Raw genomic sequence first — 21,056 nt, 5'->3', positions numbered from 1 at the left:
ATAAAATCAAAATAGGAACACATAGACATAAAATACATGAATGCCTTAAACTTCCAGAAATCTTTGCAACATAAAATACTAAAATTTAGCAAATCTAGCAATAAATTAAAACTCTTTTTTTATGCTTTAAGAAAAACAGGCATTAGAAGTTTGCATTTAATTATGTAGGAAAGGTTTGATGTCATTTCAGTTACAGAGCCTTGGGGAAATAACAGAAAGCCATCTGGTGTCCTGTGGCAGCCTTCATGTCTTCTTGTTTCATTAAATAGTTGTGATAACTGCACGGAGGGAACACTGACGGATTCAACTGCTAGTATCAGTATATAACAAAGGGCAAGTTGGAATAAACATAAACTAAGACAGAGCTTATTAAAATCTAACAACTGATTTTCATAATGGTGAGGTAAAGTGCTCAGTAAAAGGTGAAGTTAGATTCATTAGTCTCTACTAAGATGGGGGACGTTTAATACATAGTTTAGAAAGAATTCTACTGGAAATAGTAGAAACTGCTTAGAGAAGTTTATTACCTGTAAAATTATATGACATGCTACATTAATCATGCCAGAAAAATGAGTCTTCACTAAGATTTTATATATATATATATATATATATAACACTAGTTATAGCCAAATATATATACAAGTATTAAATATATATATAGGTATTAAATAGACTGGTGACTCAGTGGTAAAGAATCTACCTGCAATGAAGGAAATGCAAGTTGGATCCCTGGGTTGGGAAGATCCCCTGAAGGAGGGTTGGCAACCGATTCCAGCCTGGAGAATCCCATGGACCCAGAAGTCTGGTGTGCTACAGTCCCATGGGGCTGCAAAGAGTTGGACACAACTGAGCAACTAACACTTCCACTTTTTTCATGATGTTAGTTTCACTGACTATAAGAGATTCAAAATTACAGTAACTTAAACAAGACAGGAGTTTCTTATGTAAAAATCTGAGTTTGTATGGTTTCATTGCTCTGTGAGTTCATCTCAGACCTATCCTTTTTTTTTCTGTCTTATCAATATTTCTCTAGCGTTTCTAGGATCTAGCTCTCATCCACATGGTATATGATGGTTTATTACCTGCTTAGTATCCCAACCATTAGGAATAATAATTCCTAATAGTAATTAGGAAGGAAAGGCCATACATGTTCTGTTTGAGAACCCAACCAGAAGTTGCACACATCACTGCTCAAATCCCATTAGTTAGAACTTAGTTACATGATAACACTTAGCTGGCTGTAAAGATGGCTAGAAAAGAAGTCTTTTATCTAGGAAGTAACATGTCCAGTCAAAAATTGGTAGGAAGATTTTACAACAAAGAATAGCAGAATAGATTATTGATTGAGTAGACATCTAGTATTCTCTAATGTCTCTCTGTTAGATATATAACTGATGCTTCAGTTACCACATAAATACTAGTAACTCTCCCCCAGTATATACCTTCAGTTCTGACCTGACTTTTAATCACCAGATCTATAGTATTTTCCTTCCTCCACATGGATAAATACAGGTATCTAAAATTTAGTATGTTTAAATCTGATCATACAATTTTTTTCCTTCTCTGAGTGGTACCACCATTATCTGCTACCATGACCTAAGTCAGCACCCTGCCATTTGTCCTTGAGCTTCTTAACTTTCCTTACCTCTGTGTCTATGCTGCTGCTGCTGCTAAGTTGCATCAGTCGTGTCTGACTCTGTGCAACCCCATAGATGGCAGCCCACAAGGCTCCCCATCCCTGGGATTCTCCTGGCAAGAGCACTGGAGTGGGTTGCCATTTCCTTCTCCAGTGCATGAAAGTGAAAAGTGAAAGTGAAGTTGCTCAGTCGTGTCCGACTCTTTGCGACCCCATGGACTGCCACCTTTCAGGCTCCTCCGTCCTGGGATTCTCCAGGCAAGAGTACTGAAATGGGGTGCCATTGCCTTCTCTGTGTCTACACTTGATCACAAAATCCTAAAGATCTCACGAATCTCTCTTCTTCCACTTTGAAATAGCTCCCCTTATCATTTCTCATTTGAATTAGAGATAGCTTCCTAACTTACTGCTACCAGAATGAGCTCTCTGAAATAGATTGAACTATGTAAAGCCTTAATAACTAAAATGTATAGAATATTTACTGTTCGTTAGGCACTGTTTTAAGTATTTTAGGTTAACTATCCAGTTATATCCTTACAACAACCCTGAGAAGTTATAGTTAACTAAACGAGACAAAAGAGTTTGAATAATTTTCCAAAGTCAGCTAGTAATTGGCAAAGCCAGGATTTGGTCAGTCTGGCTCCAATGTTTGTGTTCTAAAAGCTGCATAATATTGCTCAAAATATTTGTCCATTGCTTTTTGAGTAAAATACAGTCTACTTACTGCGTAAAACCCTTTCAAACTACTTTTTCTCTTCTGTCTTGCCCTTTTACCCTGTATCTTGCTGTTTTTCTTTTTATGTATGTTACTTATGCCAACTAGACACACCACACTTGTAGTTTCCTGTTACAGCATGCTTGTTCTCACCATTGTTTGTTCTTCAGTGTCCTTCAATTGGTTATTTTGTTCTCTTTCTTTCAGACTTCTCCACTAGGAACCAGCCTTTCTCCCACATCTTTTTGGCTGCCTGCCCCAGCCTGGGTCAGGCCAATCTCTTCTCTGTGCTCTTTATGCCATCCTCTTGATCTCTCTATCATAATAACCATCACCCTGGATTATAATTACTCACTTCCTGTGTATCTCTTTATAAGCTTCTCAAGGGCAGAATTTTGTCTTTCATACTGCCCGATGCTCAAAAAACTATGTTTCCTTTCATCCCACATTCTTCGGCTGTTACTCAGAGATCATCAATGATTTCTAGCCAACAAAATCTAACTGCCAGTTTTTCAGCCTTCTTTAAAGTCTTTGTGTTATGGTACTGAAACAGTCTTTTCACGTCCATGATACCTTGGTACTCTGTTGTTTTTTTTTTTCCTTATTGACTAATATCTCCTTTAATTTTAAACACTTTGAAAGGCTCCTTTCTGTCCTCTTCTGCATTCTCCAATCCTACCACCCCCAGTCTGTGTGAGTTTTAGGACTCAGTCATCAGTCCTGTTTTCTTACTTTTTATTTAGTCAGAGAATTCTTAACATTATTTCTAAATATGATTTCCTTCTTGATTGTTCTCTTTTTGTAACTGCCCTTTAGGAACTTCCCAGTATAAAATACTCATTATTATTTACTGAATCTTTTCTAATGTGCCACGCACTAACCCTTTCTATACATTGTCTCATTGAATTTTTAACTGTGATGTGATGGTCCTATTTCCATTTTGCAGGTGAGTTAAATTGACAGTTATATAAAGTTTCTTGTCCCAGTTCACATAACTACTAGCTAGTGGAGCTGGGTGGGATTCTGGCTCATTTTTGTGTCTTCAGAATCCTTGGTTTAACATGCTGCCTATTAACATCTTAAACTCATTATATCCAAAACTATACTTTTCTGAATGGAACCTCTCCTAGTGGTACTGTTTTTTTTTTGTTGTTGTTATTTATAGCAGTCTTTCACTTATTACCCTTTTGCTGTACATAGTTTGTCCTGTTGATTTTTTCTTAGCAATTTCTACTCTACTCCCTTATTTCTTTATTGCCAGTTTATCCTATAGTGATCCAGATTCTTAGTTAACAAAGACAAGGGGTAAGTTTTAAATCTGATATGACCCTTACCACTGTTGTTGATATTCCTTTTGAACTTTCCTCCCTAGTTCAAGTCAACCTAGTATTTTCGTTATTCTCCCTGTCCAAAATATTCTTTTTCTTTTCTTTTAAATTGGAGTGTTAATCTTCTAATCTCAATTTATTGTCTGTAGAAGACTGCCCTGTTTTCTGAACCCCTGTATTACCCAGTTTTTTGTAAGCAAATTTTGTCTTTAGTCATTTAATATTTTGTATTCCTGATTAACTGTTCATGTTTGTGTATGTTTTTTCTTTCCAGCTCTGAACTGTGAGCCCCATGAAGTCAGGATTAGTTTTTATACTTCTCTGTAGTTCCCATGATCAGCATCTAGCATAATGTCAGAAACATTTTAGATGATATAAATGAATGGATTTTACCTCTTTTATACTTCTCTTTTTTTTGAGATTTTAAAAATGATATTAATAATAAATATTACTGATGGAGCTTATAACATGGAACTGTCTCTGAATAACCTCTTAAAGCATTATATTGATGATATTAAGGAGATTGTAGTTTATTTCATGTTTTAATTTTATATTTTTTAAAATATAATTTTCTTTTCTGTCTCCCTCTCGGTCTCTCTTTTGTCTCTATTCCCCTTCTTTCTCCCTTTCCCTCTCCCCCTTACTCTTTCTTTCTTTTTTTTTGGCAGCCGATTCGAAGACAGTCCCTTACCCCTCCTCCTCAGAACACTATTACATGGGAAGAGTATATATCTGCTGAAAATGGAAAGTAAGTGTTGGTTTTGTTGTGTTCATGTATTTTTTGGTTTATAGGAAAAAAGTTTTATAGAAAAATTTTTTTACAGAGAATTAGTAGTATAGTTTTGTCTGAAGCACTTCTTTTTTCTTTTAAAAATGTGGATGAAGTATGATGAGGGAGAAGCATCCCTAATTACATTCTCTCTTTCAAGTAAAATGTAGAGCTGCAGTTTTACGACCCTCTTGCCAGTTTATATACTCCCCAAACCCATACGACATTATTCTAAGGAAATAGAATATGAAGACTGCCTAGTTAAACTGCTTGTTTGAGTTTTTTCGCTGTAAGATGAACTTTATATTCTCTTCTTATCCAGAGTCTTTTGCAAGGTCTGTAAAGCCACTCATTGTTTATCTGCTTTTTACCTTTCCATGTCATCATCCCTTTGTTTCAGCCTCTGCCAGACTACTTTCCTTACCCAAGACAATTGCTTAATGTTACAGTTGCACTCATCTCACACGCTAGGAAAGTAATGCTCAAAATTCTCCAAGCCAGGCTTCAGCAATACGTGAACCGTGAACTTCCAGATGTGCAAGCTGGTTTTAGAAAAGGCAGAGGAACCAGAGATCAAATTGCCAACATCCGCTGGATCATGGAAAAAGCAAGAGAGTTCCAGAAAAACATCTATTTCTGCTTTCTTGACTATGCCAAAGCCTTTGACTGTGTGGATCACAATAAACTGTGGAAAATTCTGAAAGAGATGGGAATACCAGACCACCTGACCTGCCTCTTGAGAAACCTGTATGCAGGTCAGGAAGCAACAGTTAGAACTGGGCATGGAACAACAGACTGGTTCCAAATAGGAAAAGGAGTACATCAAGGCTGTATATTGTCACCCTGCTTATTTAACTTATATGCAGAGTCCATTATGAGAAACGCTGGGCTGGAAGAAGCACAAGGTGGAATCAAGATTGCCAGGAGAAATATCAGTCACCTCAGATATGCAGATGACACCACCCTTATGGCAGAAAGTGAAGAGGAACTAAAAAGCCTCTTGATAGAAAGTGAAAGAGGAGAGTGAAAAAGCTGGCTTAAAGCTCAACATTCAGAAAACGAAGATCATGGCATCTGGTCCCATCACTTCATGGGAAATAGATGGGGAAACAGTGGAAACAGTGTCAGACTTTATTTTTTGGGGCTCCAAAATCTCTGCAGATGGTGACTGCAGTCATGAAATTTAAAGACGCTTACTTCTTGGAAGAAAAGTTACGACCAACCTAGATAGCATATTGAAAAGCAGAGACATTACTTTGCCAACTAAGGTCCGTCTAGTCAAGGTTATGGTTTTTCCAGTGGTCATGTATGGATGTGAGAGTTGGACTGTGAAGAAGGCTGAGCGCCGAAGAATTGATGCTTTGAACTGTGGTGTTGGAGAAGACTCTTGAGAGTCCCTTGGACTGCAAGGAGATCCGACCAGTCCATTCTGAAGGAGATGAGCCCTGGGATTTCTTTGGAGGGAATGATGCTGAAGCTGAAGCTCCAATACTTTGGCCACCTCATGGGAGAGTTGACTTATTGGAAAAGACTTTATGCTGGGGGGCATTGGGGGCAGGAGGAGAAGGGGACGACAGAGGATGAGGGTGAGATGGCTTCACTGACTTGATGGATATGAGTCTGAGTGAACTCCGGGAGTTGGTGTTGGACAGGGAGGCCTGGCGTGCTGCGATTCATGGGGTTGCAAAGAGTCGGACACGACTGAGCAACTGAACTGAACTGAACTGATATTGCTTATAATTAGTAAAGTACCTAGTACATAGTTTGTAGCCAGTAAATGCTGATTGAATAAAAGAATGATGAATGAATAGTTTATTTTGAATAAATAAATTTTTCTAGCTGACCATATCAAAGAAGGTACTGTCTTTCATAGAAAATGTTCTTTTGTTGGAGAATAAATATTACTTACCGTTATGCTTAGGAAGAAGTTGTCTTTTCTTTAATATTGGAAGGTTTGTAGTATACTTTTAAAATTTCTATAAAATGTTTCCTTCTTATAATATTTGACAATATAAAATTCTTTATGCTTTACCTTGCTTCTTATTGATCAGTGCTGAGAACCATAGATAGTAAAAAGAGATTGAATTGAATAAGTGATTTAAAAATATGGAATGGTATATATATTTTTAAAATATAAATTTATTTATTTTAATTAGAGGTTAATTGCTTTGCAATATTGTATTCGTTTTGCCATACATCAACATGAATCTACCACGGGTATACACGTGTTCCCCATCCTGGACCCCCCTCCCACCTGGAATGATATTTTTAAAGTTTGTTTTTCTCTAGGATTTTGGTTACTAAAAATAGTGATTATTAAAATTATATTCAGTGTGAAATAACTTTTTATACCTTGTTATTTTCCTTGTTACCCTTGTCTCAATTGTTATACATGTCTCATTCTCTATTAGCATAATTTTATTTCTATGCTCAGAGTAAGAAAAGTTGAAATATTAATGAATGTCATTGAAAGATGACAGATTCTTCTTAGGATGATGATACAGCGTGGAAAAAATTTCCTAATATTTTCTTTTTCAATTTAGAGCTCCTCATCTGGGTAGAGAACTGGTGTGCAAAGAAAGTAAGAAAACGTTTAAAGCCACAATAGCCATGAGCCAGGAATTTCCCTTGGGAATTGAATCGTAAGTTTGTTACTAACTGCACAAGTTTATGAAAGAAACTATTAAAATCTTAAGGCTATAATTATGTTTGCATCTGAGTGGTAGATTTGAGGCCTTTGAAATGTAAAATAGCCTTTGCTTTGGCAGTGTCTACACCCTTCTAGTAATTTTCCAGCTCTCAAAATATTAACATTTTAATTATTTCAACTAAATAAAATTTTGAATAATTTTTTTAAATTATAAAAATAATACATGAATACATGCTTATTGTAGAAAATCTAACAGTATGGAAGTTTATAGAATAAACATGGCAGTTTTCTTTGACCTTCCTAATAGTTGACAGGTAAATAATGTATTTTTGTCTAAATTTTGCTTTGTGTTTTTTTAGCATTTTTTGTAAAAATGGGGAAATAGTCTGCATTTTATTCTGTTTCCTCTTTTCTCTTAAAAGTGAGTTATCTTGGAGTTCTTAAAATAATTACATTATCTTTTTTTTTTCTTTCCTTGGTATTTTATGGTATTAATGTACTGCCATTTATTTTGTTATCCTCCTACTGATAAACATTTTAATTACTTTTAGTTTGTCACCAATATAAACAATACTCCCATGAATATCTTGAATATATCCTTCCAAACCTGTATTCATCAGTTGCTCATTAAAAAAAAAAAAAAAAACCAGTTTGGAGAGATGTTGGAATGGGAGATGGGTAGCTAGAGCCGATTCGGACAGAACGGTAAATTCAGGCTTCTCACAAGCTGGGGATGAGTTGAAGCCCTAGGCTTTCCTTCCTAGATCCTTCTACTTCCAGTCTGACCTAATACATTAAAAAAAAATTTCTTTTGGAAGAGAGCAGGACCCTTATTTTTCTACAGATTCTATATACATCCTATACTCCTCAATAGCCAAGTTTTAGAAGAGTAGATAGAGTTCCATATCTAGTCTTCAAGCTGTTGATCAAAGAGGAAAATAATAGTTCTCAGAAGATGTAGGAAGGGAATTAGCCATACATACAAGTCTGCAAAATTTATCTTATCTTGAACCCAAAATGACTCTAAGATACTCTGGATATATATTGTAAGGAAGAAGAAAACTGTGGCAAATTATAAGATGTTATCAGTTTTAGGAGTTATTCCAATTTCAGAGATGTTAATATGTGAATAAAAATTAGGTATCTCAGAATTTATAAAATGTGGCAATTATAACCATTCCCCCTTAAAAAAGTAAAATAAGGAACATAGATAGTATGTAAGAGCTAAAGAACTCATTCTAGAATAAAATGTAAGTGAAAATATAAGTTTTAGAAATACTTTAGGAGAGCATAAAAGAACATGATCTGTAAACTAGATCACTCTAAGGTATAATAGAATGAAATGAAAAGGAGATTATAAAGCTAAGGAAATAAGTTAAGCACTAAATAGCACTATTGCAAAAGAAATACATTAGAAACAACAATGAACAGAACAGATGTGGCCAAAAATTAAATTTTGATAGCTAATAGTGAATCCAGTGAAAGAAATGCATGTGCTTGTTAAATCTGCTCAGTCGTGTCCGACTCTTTGTGACCCTTGGACTGTAGCCTGCCGGGCTCCTCTGTCCATGGGATTCTCCAGGCAAAAATACTGGAGTGGGTTGCTTTGCTCTCCTTCAGGGGAATGTTCTGGACCCAGGGATTGAACCCGCGTCTCTTGTGTCTCATGCATTGGCAGACGGGTTCTTTACCACCAGTATCACCTAGGAAGTCCAGTGAAAGAAAATGTTAAAGGAATTTGAGAAGTAATATATATGGAGGATAATACTATTCAGTCCTCAATATTCATCGGAAGGACTGATACTGAAGCTGAAACTCCAACAGTTTGGCCACCTGATGCGAAGAACTGACTCATTGTAAAAGATCCTGATGCTGGGAAAGATTGAAGGCAGGAGGAGAAGGGGATGACAGAGAATGAGATAGTTGGATGGCATCACCGACTTGATGGACATGAGTTTCAGTAAGCTCCAGGAGATGGTGATGGACAGGGAAGCCTGGTGTGCTGCAGTCCGTGGGGTCACAAAGAGTTGGACACAACTGAGTGACTGAACTGAACTGATTTATGGAGGAGAGTGGTTCAATATAAGGATCGTTGCTGTTCCACTTAAATAAAAAGCCTCCAAAATGTAAACAAAATAGTATTCAAAATATAATAGAAGCAAATTTTCTTGTGTGGAAGAATTAAATCTGTAGTCTGATTAGGCTTCAATAAAAATAGACAAGAAGTAGTAACAGTGATTTTCCTGATTAAACTATTGCATTTCAGTTATAATAGAGAACTCTCTAAAGGCATTTGGGAGAAAAGGTGTTGAAAAAACAGCCTGACCTTACTTTTTTTCCACAATTAGGTAAAATTTCATTTATATATCAAGGCAATTGAAAAGGACACAGAAAAATTCAGTCAGTACAGCAGCCATGAGCCCTTCTTGAGAGAAAATTAATACTACTTGAAATCAAATTCATCCAACCAAAGGCTAAAAGGATGAGTTACAGTATAATGACGAGTGTAATACTGAGTGCTAAGAGTACGTGAGACCTCTTAGCACTTGCTAAGAGACCTTGTGAAATTGTGTTAGTTAAGAGGGAAATAGTATAAACTGAAACTATGCCAGTCAGAGTCCCCTTTTGTATGCAAAAATGAAATACTCATTTATCAAATCTGTAAGAAATCAAGGAATAATAAACACTTCGGAGCCCTCTCACACACAAAATTGACAGTGCAATTCAGGCATCCAAACAGTAGGCTAATTAAAGAACTTGGGGATGTGTAGACTTTAGGAGGAGGACTAATGTGAGCTTTGAGTCTGCTGAAATGTAGATCTAAGATCAAATAACTGTGGAAATTATGGCTGCACAATAAAAGGTAAAAGTTATAGACCTTGACACAGTGAAAAGAATAATAAACCAAAAAAAATGAGGTAAAGGAGGTGTCATCTTTAACATCTGTGATATTGGAGCTGTGATACTGTAAGTTTGGAGCATGTAGTTATAAAATGTAAGGACACAATAAAATCAATGTGAAAAATTTTTTTCTCCTTCCATATTTCAGATTATTGAATGTTTTGGAAGTAATAGCTCCCTTCAAGCACTTTAATAAGCTTAGAGAATTTGTTCAAATGAAACTTCCTCCAGGCTTTCCTGTAAAACTAGGTAAGAGAAAAATTGTCTTGTAAGTTTAATGTCTATTAGAAATACAGAGCTGTTTACTAACATTAAAAAGAAATATTCTTTGAAGGAATATGGATTTCCTAGTTTATAATTTTATGTTTTTTTCTGTAATTACATGCATTGATATTCATATTTTGCTTGATGAAAACTCTCCTTGATTTAAAGCAAATGTAAGTGAGGGATATACAAATATTTCATTCAAGAGGGTGTGAGTGAACTTATGCACTGTGATAATATTTTAATGTGAAATCGAGAGACAGGATTTTAGCCCATATTTTCTGCAGATTCTGAGCTTCTGAACAGTGGGAATATTTCTGGGGTCAACAGTCATATTCAGTGATAAAGTAATACTTACTACATTTTATTTTTCAGTCTTAAATATTTAAACCTAACTTCACTTTTACCAATGATCTTTCAAAACAGTAAAATCATTTTGTATATATTTATCTTCTTAACTATATTAGAAAAAGAGGAGTAAGACACTATTTACAGGTTCTTTAGGAGTTGAGGCTTAGATTTAGCAGTGATTTCAGCTCCATGGGGGGCTTCTCAGGTAGCTCAGATGGTAAAGTATCTGCCTGCAATGTGGGAGACCGGGTTCAATCCCTGGGTTGGGAAGATCCCCTGGAGAAGGAAATGGCAACCCGCTGCAGTACTCTTGCCTGGAAAATTCTGTGGATGGAAGAGCCTGATAGGCTACAGTCCATGAGGTCACAGAGTCAGACACGACTGAGTGACTTCACTTCACTAAGCTCCATGGGGGCCTTCAATACCACCCATCGATCCAGCCACCAAGTATTTAATCAGTGCTTACTGTGTGCTGAACCCTTTTCTAATGATGAGAGACAGTGAAAATCCCTGTCCTTTTGGTGTTTATATTCTGGATGGGGTAGGGGGTATTACAGAGAAAATATAACTTTTGTATAATTCCTCTGATATATTTATCTTATTTCACTCAATATTACTGAAACCACATCTCAGAACAATTAGGGCAGGTGCTATACTCCCAGAAGTAATGCTTTTATTACTAAAAATTAAACCCAACCTTCTCAATTTTTCAAATTTGGGAATATGCATATTGTGAATTAAAATTGATTTTAAAACATATTCTCAATATGTCATTCTAGATTCCCTTTGTGATATTAAAATGCAGAGAACCTATATCTACTTGAGTAAACCAATGATAAGATTGTAGGCAGAAATTGCTAAAAACTAAAGAAGAGCTGAGTGTTTGAGTTATGGATCATCACACAACTTTTTCTGCAGAAGCTTAAAATCCCACTGTCTTTATCTATAGCCAGAAAATAGTTCAAGCATTGGCTCTGTTCTGTATATTGTATTTAAGAGGCACAGTGACAAACCTGAATAGAGGGCAGGAATTAAGTATATGAAACTATTATTGTATTCACATTTTTTTTTAAGTTCCAAGCCAAAGTCAAACCTTATAACACAAGTTTTTGTGAAAAAGAAACACCTTGGTTTTATGGGAAAAAAGTCTACAGCACTTTTTTGCAGGCATTTCTCTGACATAAGCTTTATTGACAAGGGATTTATAATTTTTTGCGTATATACTCATAGGGAATTTGCTTAAGTATCTTTCTCGTCTCTGTCCTTCTTTTACAATGACCCTATAATATCTAGTCCTAGGTCAGTTTAATCTTCAGTCATTTCTGTTTCTATATTTAGGATAGAAGGTACAACTGAGGGGGGAAATCTGGAAATTGTTAACACAAGTGTATATTTTCAAAATGAGCCAGAGCTTTTTGTTTTTTTGGCTGAGCTGCACATAGACTCTTCATTGCGGTGATCGGGGCTTCTGTAGTTGTTTCTCTTGTTGTGAAACATGTGCGTGGGCTTAGTTGCCCTATGGCATGTGGGATCTTAGTTCCCCAACTCCAGGATCAAACCCATGTCCCCTACATTGGAAGGGGGAACCACTGGTGTGCGTGTGTGCTAAGTCGCTTCAGTTGTGTATGACTGTGCAACCCTATGGGCTGTAGCCCACCAGGCTCCTCTGTCCATGGGATTCTCCAGGCAAGAATACTGGAGTGGGTTGCCATGCCCTACTCCAGGGGATCTTCCTGACTCAGGGAACGAATCTGTGTCTCTTAGGTCTCCTGTATTGATAGGTGGGTTCTTTACCACTAGTGCCACCTTCTCTGGACCACCAGGGAAGTCCTCAGCCAAAGCTTTAAATGCTAATTTTGAATGATCTTTTCTCTGATTTGCTGCTTCTCTCAGTTTGCTTTCAAAGGCTAAATCTGAGCCTCCTTCATCAGTCCCCGTCTGCGTCCCCTCCATTACTTCCTCCCGCAGTCTAAGCAGATGAGTTTTTTTGTTTTCTTAGTTACAAAAAGAGGCCATCAGAAATAATGAGACCTCCCTCATTATTCCCAACCTTTCATACAAACTTTTTGCCCCAAGCGCTATCTTTTCTTACAGCTTTTCTATATCATTGTAAGTGGTGTCCCTTTTCTTAGCTTGAGTAATCTCTTCATTTGTACTATGGATCTGTTCTCCTTCCCACTTTTTAAAAAAGCTGGCTCTGTTTTCCTACATTTCTCCTTAACCTCCCAACTGCTTTAAAGTGAAAGTGAAGTCACTCAGTCGTGTCTGACTCTTTGCGACCCCATGAACTGTAGCCTATCAGGCTCCTCCATCCATGGGATTTTCCAGGCAAGAGTGCTGGAGTGGATTGCCATTTCCTTCTCCAGGGGATCTTTCCGACCCAGGAATCGGACCCAGGTCTCCGCATTGCAGGCAGACGCTTTACCATCTGAGCCATGAGGGAAGCCCAGTACAGCCGCCTTCTCTTAGCTGTTAGGTTGTGTTCAGGTTTTTAAAATTCAACCAGTCAAAGGTCTTTCTCCTTTTAAAACTCAACCAATCTAGGAAATTTCCTAGTGGCCTGGTAGTTAGGATTCTGGGCTTTCACTGTCATGGCCTGGGTTTAATCCCTGGTTTGGGAACTGAGATTCCGCAAGCTGTATGGTGTAGCTTAAAAAAAAAAAAAGAGAGATTCAGGGTCAGGGAGGTGAAGGAATATGGCCAAACTTCAGAGAAAAATTCAACCAATCTAATAAAACAATCCCTTTAGCTCTACCCTACCCAGCACTTGGCTTTAACCTTTGCTTCTCATAGCCAGGTTACTCCAAGTCTACTTTTATCTCTCCATTCTTTCCATTTATAGTTATATTATAAATAGGGGAAAGTGAAAAGGAGGTAAAGGAGGGGGAGGCAAGGTTTTTCTATATCACTTGAACTGCTGAAATGATGACATCAGGAACCAATGATAAGTTAGTTATATTTAATGTATACTTAGAGCAGCTACCAAAAAAAAAGAAGGTGTACAAAGAGATATACTCAAAAATACTATAGATAAATACAAATAAAATTCTAAACTGTGGTCATGTCACTGGTGGTCCAGTGGTTAAGACTCCACGCTTCTGCTGCAGAGGTTGTGGGGTTTGATCCCTGATCAGGGAAGTTGTGCATACTTCGTGGTGCAGCCAAAAGTAAACAAACAAATAAATAGTATTCCTGTAACCTACAGGAAAGCAAGAAAAAGACATGAAAAAAGAGATGACCAAAAAAGCAATGAAATAGCAGAATTGTCTTAGTATATAAATAATTGCCGTACATGTGAACAGTCTAAACAGACCATTTAAAACATAGATTGGAAGAATAGATTAAAAACCATGATTCAAATACATGCTGTCTTTAAGAAGCTCTCTTCAAATATGATTTTGGCAAGTTGAAAATGAAGTGAATGGGTGGAAGAAGATGTATCATGAAAACATGAATCAAAGGGTAACAGGACTAGATATATTAATATTAGACAAAGTAGATTTCAGAATAAAGAAAATTATGGGGGGGAGGGGTATTATATAACAATAAAGGTATCAATCCATGAAGAAGAAAGCAATCTTAAATATGTATACACCAAACAACAGAACTGTAGGATGGTGAAGCAAGAACTGAAAGAATGAAAGGGAAAATAGATTTTCAATTATTATTGGAGTCTGCAACATCCTTCTTTCAACAGCTGACAGAACAACTGGAAAGAAAATCGGCAAGGATACTATAGAACAGCTCTATACCACCATAAACCAGAGCACCTAGTTGGCATTTATGGGAACACTTCACCCAACATCAGCAGGGTACCCTTTTTTTTTTTTAAATGGAACATATACCAAGATAGGCTGTATCTTGGGCTATAAAATAAAACCGTAAGAATTGAAAAGGAATGGAAACCAGTCACAGTCAAGTCAAACTAGAAATAATAACAGGAGAATCTCCAGTTTGTGGTATTCTGTTATGCACTCTTCTAAATATATATATGGGTCAGTGGTGAAATCTCAAGGGAAAAGAATATATTGAACTGTATGAAAATAAAATTACAAATATCAAAATTTCAGATACGGCTTGGCAACTGGAAAACAACAAAAAATTAAAACCACAGTGAAACAAAGTGCAGGTTGGTCAGTCATGTCCAACTCTTTGCAACCCCATGGATACTCCATGGAATTCTCCAGGCTAGAATACTGGAGTGGGTAGCTGTTTCCTTCTCCAGGGGATCTTCTTAACCCAGGGATCGAACCCAGGACTCCCACATTACAGGCGGATTCTTTACCAGCTAAGCCACAAGGGAAGCCCAAGAATACTGGAGTGGGTAGCCTATCCCTTCTCCAGAGGATCTTCGACCCAGGAGTCGAAGCGGGGTCTCCTACATTGTAGGCAGATTCTTTAGCAGCTGAGCTACCAGGGAAGCCTAAAACCACAGTGAGATCATTGTATATACCTAACAGGATGGCAGAGAAGAAGGTGATGGCATCCCACTCCAGTACTCTTGCCTGGAAAATCCCATGGACAGAGGAGCCTGGTAGGCTCCAGTCCATGGGGTTGCGAAGAGTCGGACACGACTGAAGCGACTTAGCAGCAGCAGCAACAGGATGGCTAAAATAAAACATTGCTGGGGCTTCCCTGATGGTCCAGTGATTAAGAGTCTGTCTGCCAGTGCAGGGGACACTCGTTCTATTCCTGGTCTGGGAAGATCCCACATGCCACAGAGCAACTAAGCCTGTGCGCCACAACAACCACTGAGCCTGCGCTCTGGAGCCCGCGAGTCACAGGAGAAGCCACTGCAGCGAGAAGTCTGTGCACCACAACTAGAGAGTAGCCCCCACTTGCCACAACTGAGGCAAGTCCATGAGCACAACAAAGACCCAGCACAGCCAAACATGAATAAATAATGCTATTTAAGAAAACCAAGACGTGACAACTCCAGATGTTAGTGCAGATGTGAGGAAACTGGATCAATCACTCATATTGCTGATGGTTATGTAAAATGGTACAGCCACTCTAGAAAACGTTTTAGCTGTTGCTTTAAAAAAAAAAACGAAAACATAAAAACTAACTATCCAACATCCTTGCAGTCAGGCAATTGCATTCCTAGCCTTTTGTACCAGAAAAATAAAGATATACTCACATAAAAGGCTGTATACAAAAATAAGTTTGTAACAGCCTTAGGCTAGAAACAGCGGAGCTTCTTGGTACAGATTCTCTTCCTCTCTTCTGAGATAGAGTTCTCTCTCGATTTTCTTCCTGCCGCCCTGACTGCTCCTTCTGGAACACATCTCTCCTGTTACTTTTGTCATCCTACATTAAATTCTCATTATCTCTGTCCAGACTTTTATTCAAATGTGTTGCTAGTATGCTCACAACCAACTATTGATTTCCATCTCATCCAGAGTAAAAGCCAAAGACTTTTCCTTGACTTAAACCCCACTTGATCTGGCTGCCTACTTCTCCTCGGACCTCATCTGCTAATCTGTCCCTTACTCATTTGGCTATAGCCAAACTGATCTCCCACCTGTCCCCAGAATAAACCATACTGTTTGATTTTAGGGCTTTTTTTAAAAAACAAAAACAAAACTTACTCCCTTTACTTAGAATTTTCTTCCTCTAGGCAACTGTATAGTTTCTTTTCTCAGGTCTTTGCTGAAAGGTCCCTTTATTGAGGTTTGCTTTTGAACCCTAATCAAGAACTCTTACCTTCAACAGTGAAATTGCCTATCCCCCAACTTGCTTTGTTTTTTTTTTTGGATCCTCAGTCACAGTTACTCTTTACTTACTTGTTTGGATCTCCTAACCAGAATGTAACCTCCTTAAATGCATGATTTGTTTTCTCCTGTTTACTGGTTTATATCCAGTGCCTAAAACAAGGGTCAGCCAACTTTTCTGAAAGATAGTATTTTAGACTTTGCAGACCATATGGTTTCTGTTACAACTATTGTCTCTAATTAGAGAATGAAAACAGCCATAGAGAGTAAGTAAACCATGTGTTCCAATAAAACTTTACTATGGGCAATGATGTTTGAATTTCATGTAATTTTATCTGCATGAACCATTTTTTTAAACCATTAAAATATATAAAATCTTTTGTAGCTCGTAGGCCTTGCAAGGCCCAGGCAACAGGCCTTAATTTGCTGACCTCTGAATCAGAACAGAATCTTCACTCAGTAGGCCCCAATGAATGATCTTTTCCTCAGAAATAACTGGAAAAACTCTGTAATTCTTATGTTGATTTCTGTGTTTAGTTTTTTTTTAATGAAAATATTACTTTCTGCAATAAAATACTAGGTTTGTAACAGTCAGACTTAGTTAATGGTATGCCTTTATCCTAGACAGACATTCAACTTAGCTTTCATAGAATCATTTCAGAATTTTAAGGAGGCTTTCAAGTTTATTTCATAGATGAAATCCTTGAGCCTGATAAGTTAAATGACTTGTAGCAATCAACCCAGGTTTTATAATTTGTGTTCTTTCCAATAAATTGTGTTAGGAATAAAACTAAGCAGAGTAATCAAATTTTGAGTTTTAATTTTTAAAAAATAAATTTATTCATTTATCTGTTTTTGGCTGTGCTGAGTCTTCGTTGTTTTGTGTGAGCTTTCTCTGGTTGCTGTGAACTGGGACTACTCTTCTTCGTTGCAGTACAAGGGCTTCGCATTGCAGTGGTTTTCTTGTTGCAAAGCATGGATTCTAGGCGCGCAGGCTCAGTGATTGCAGCTCCTGGTCTCTAGAGCACAGGGCTCATTAGTTGCCGTGCACCTGCTTAGCTTTTCCATGGCATGTGGAAACTTCCCAGATCAGGGATTGAGTCCATGTCCTCTGCTTTGGCAGGCAGTTTCTTATTCACTGTGCCACCAGGGAAGTCCCATTTGGTCATTTTTGTTGTCAGATTTAACTCAATTTCAGCTAGAAATGTATATTATTTAGAAAAATATTAGGCTGTGGTGGTATGATATTACTCCAGTTCCGACAAGATTGTTTTTATCTCATATATTTAAGTGACGGATTGTTTTTAGTGTTTTAAAAACAAAAAAGGATTAATGCATTTCATATGTTAAATGAAAAAAAAAATCAGCTCAGATTCAGAGTCTATACACTACATTCTAAAGAAAATATATCAGAATGCAAAAAAGTACAAATGTAGCCATACCTTTGCCCCAAGAAAAAGAAAAAATAGTCTAGTGGAATCTGCCATTATAGTTCTAAGATTGGGGAGCAGTGGGACCTTGATTTTTTGATGTAACTCTTGATGCCTTGGTGTCTTTCTTTTCTCATGAGTAGCCAAACTTCTCCCCCCACATCCCTCATCCCTGCCAAACACACTCATACTAGACATGTATTAGGGTTTGTCTGGTCCCTGACTAATGCTTTTTTACACTTTAAGGAATATATATATTTCTCTCTTACAGTATTTCATTGTCTATAAATAAGTTACCATTTCATTTTACAGTGTTACCATTAATTGTCCTCTCTAGATATACCCGTGTTTCCTACGATCACAGCCACTGTGACTTTTCAGGAGTTTCGATATGATGAATTTGATGGCTCCATCTTCACCATACCTGAAGACTACAAGGAAGACCCAAGCCGTTTTCCTGATCTTTAACTGACACAGAAGATGATGCCATTCAACCAAGGAAAGCTAGAGAATGCAGAGACCCCAGAGTGAATCCAAATAGAAGGGACAAATGCTTTCATCGAGGAAAAGGGAATTAATGTTGACTTGACACATCAGTGATATAATGAAATGGGCCTCTAACAAGAATTTCAGCAAGTTTCCTGATGTGCCATTTTCAGTCTTTTTAAAAATATACATAAGTGTAATAGTTTGACACCTTAATGACCCCAAGTCCTTCTTATGTAAAACAGCTGAGTGCTGTGATTTGTTTTTAAAAATTTTTACACTTCTTGTTGAAATATATATGCATATATCTATATCTATATCTAAAACACTCCTGGACCATTAACATAAATTAAATGTCTTAAGATAAATGAAGCCCTTTTAAACTTGTCATCTTATATTCAAGGTGACCTTTATAAATATTCCTTCAAGCTTTGTTTTCATAAAATGTAAAGTATGTAACATTATGTATAGTTCAGTAATTTGAATGTTCGTTCAATATAATGAACTAGAAGGAATGCAGTTTTCTGTAGATGAATGAACCAAATGGTAACCATTAAACAGTTGCATTTATATGTTGCAATACATTTCAGAAGGAGCGTTCACTCTGCAGGGAATAAGGTACCTCCTTTAGCACCTTAGTGCAATTCATTGTGGTGCTATTTATTTTTACCTGAATTCTTTCAATGGAAAATGTTTGTTACTAATCTTCCTTTCATAGAACCTCGGTTTTTTTTTCTAAACTTGAGTTTAAAAGTCCTTTTTTGTGTTCATGATAAGGTACAGTTAGCATGCTTAAAGATACTCTTCTTCCAAATCTGAGCACTTTAAAGAAATTCCAAATATTTAAACTTGCTTCCTAATAAGTGCACATCATTCTGATTATTTCATTTGTTTTTAGTGGTATATGGATGCATTTGTGTCAGTTTTAAAAACAATCCACATATTTTGGACATCCCTACATATTTAATGCTTTCAAAATAAGGTAAAAACATTTTATATGCTAACAGAATATATTTGTTACAAGTTAAATTCCAGAAACGTACTCAAGACTGACAATTCCTACTGTTATTTTTTTAAGTCACAAGAAAATATTTATTGATTTTAATTACCTCCACAGTGTTTAAATCATGCATTATTCATTTTTGCACTTAAAATCTTTCATACTTATTCCAAGATGGTTTGAAGGTCCAAAAATGAATATAAATTAGGGAGAATAATGTATTAACAGTCATAAAATGTTATGTTACATTAAAGAACTTAGCTGAAGAAATGTTTTTTAAATGTATCCCGAGAAATGTCAGAATGGATCTGTCAAGTTTTTTAGAGTGATCAGTAATTTAAACTTTTTCCAGGATTTTAAATAATTTGAATGAGTTTAGAGACCTTTATTGAAGAGATGATTTATTTAAAAATCCAAAGCATCAACCATAAGAAATTTTATAATAAACGTCTTTGAAGCTGCATCTTCCATGCTGATACCTATTACACTGCATATGTTGACAGTTTATTAAATACATTTTATATGATGAAAAATAATCATAGTTAAAAAAATTCAAAGACCAGTTATTACCTTATGTGGGTCTGTCGAATTCTGTGGAAAGAGTGGGTAAAACCATACTAGGTTTATTGAATAGAAGTTGATCCCTATTATTTTGGGAATGTTTTGATCAAGTGACTTAGAGATCTATTATCCTGTCAATGATTATGTGAGGTTTTGAGACTGAAAGGTAATGAATGATCACTGTTGCTTTTAGGCTCCCTTACTTTGTGGCAATATGGTATACTTTCAGGAATATACTGCAGATCTTTTTTGTACTGGTTAATTCAGTGGGGGAAAAAAATGGTACATTGCAGCTTAGGACTTATCAGTTCCCTACAAGCTGTGACTTTTGCCGGGGTACACTGGAGGTAGGAAGACTACTGAAACTTTTGCACTTGGATTTTAACTCTCTCTCATAAATAATAGTAGAAAGAAATTATCCATTCCAAAATGTCTTTATCTGATCACAAAGGACAGGTATATGTCAGTATCTCTTATAATGGTAAAAATAAGGAGCTATTTAATGCAAATAAACTTTTCACAATATTAGACTTTTCAAAATGTGCCTTTTAATCCAGCTAATGAGTGAAGCTATATGCTGTTTCAAGTAGATAAAAACTTTATATTTTGATACTTACATGAAGATCTAAGTATTATAATGTAGGCTCATAAATTCTCTATGCCTTCCATTTGTGATTAAAAAACTTGTTTAAAAATTGGACTATAAAATGGTTACCTTAAATGGCCACTTAAAAGGCTCAATATACCCTGCCACCACTATGGTTTCAAAAGAATATAGTCTTAAAAGAAAATTCCCTGAAGGCAATTTGCCTCTCTGTAGACTAGACATTCATGTATACAAAATTATGAAGCTTCATTAAGAGGGAGGCACAAAGCTGATGCTCTGATAATATCTTGAGTATAGCTACACACGGTCTGGAAATGGAACACGTCAGAGAAGCTGAAAAACTATTCAGTTTCTTTCTCCTGCTTAGAACTGGTATTGAGCCCCACTCACACAAAAAAATGTTTTTATAGTGTTATTCATGCACAGCTTATCATTCACATCTTGAGGGAAGGGTGGTGAATAACAAGTGTTTTACTAAAGCTTCTCCCTAGTTTCCACTTAGCCTACAGCAGACAGAGCTTGTTTCAAGGCCACAAAGCAATGAGTAAAGAAAATACTAAAGGGGTGCTTCCTTTTGTTCATTCTTAGTATTTTATTTGCCAACATGGTTTCCCTGGTGGCTCAGATGGTCAAGAATCTTCTGC

At 36.6% G+C, this 21,056-nt stretch overlaps 1 protein-coding gene across 1 annotated transcript in view; it reads left to right on the top strand.

Annotated features, from left to right (window-relative positions):
- Positions 1 to 20,345, top strand: part of ANKRD13C (ankyrin repeat domain 13C) — a 91,506-nt gene extending 71,161 nt beyond the window's left edge. The window contains exons 10-13 of the mRNA XM_069565359.1: positions 4,348 to 4,427; positions 6,992 to 7,090; positions 10,148 to 10,248; positions 18,096 to 20,345. Coding sequence (XP_069421460.1) covers positions 4,348 to 4,427; positions 6,992 to 7,090; positions 10,148 to 10,248; positions 18,096 to 18,226 — 411 coding nt within the window. The 3' untranslated portion in view covers positions 18,227 to 20,345. The remainder of the gene's footprint in view (positions 1 to 4,347; positions 4,428 to 6,991; positions 7,091 to 10,147; positions 10,249 to 18,095) is intronic.
- Positions 20,346 to 21,056: the final 711 nt, after the last annotated feature.

The sequence above is a fragment of the Ovis canadensis genome, chromosome 1 (genome assembly GCF_042477335.2).
Source record: "Ovis canadensis isolate MfBH-ARS-UI-01 breed Bighorn chromosome 1, ARS-UI_OviCan_v2, whole genome shotgun sequence".
In the NCBI taxonomy this organism is placed as follows: domain Eukaryota; kingdom Metazoa; phylum Chordata; class Mammalia; order Artiodactyla; family Bovidae; genus Ovis; species Ovis canadensis.
The sequence above is the reverse complement of the archived record's forward strand: the minus strand, read 5'-3'. Positions and strand labels throughout refer to the sequence as shown.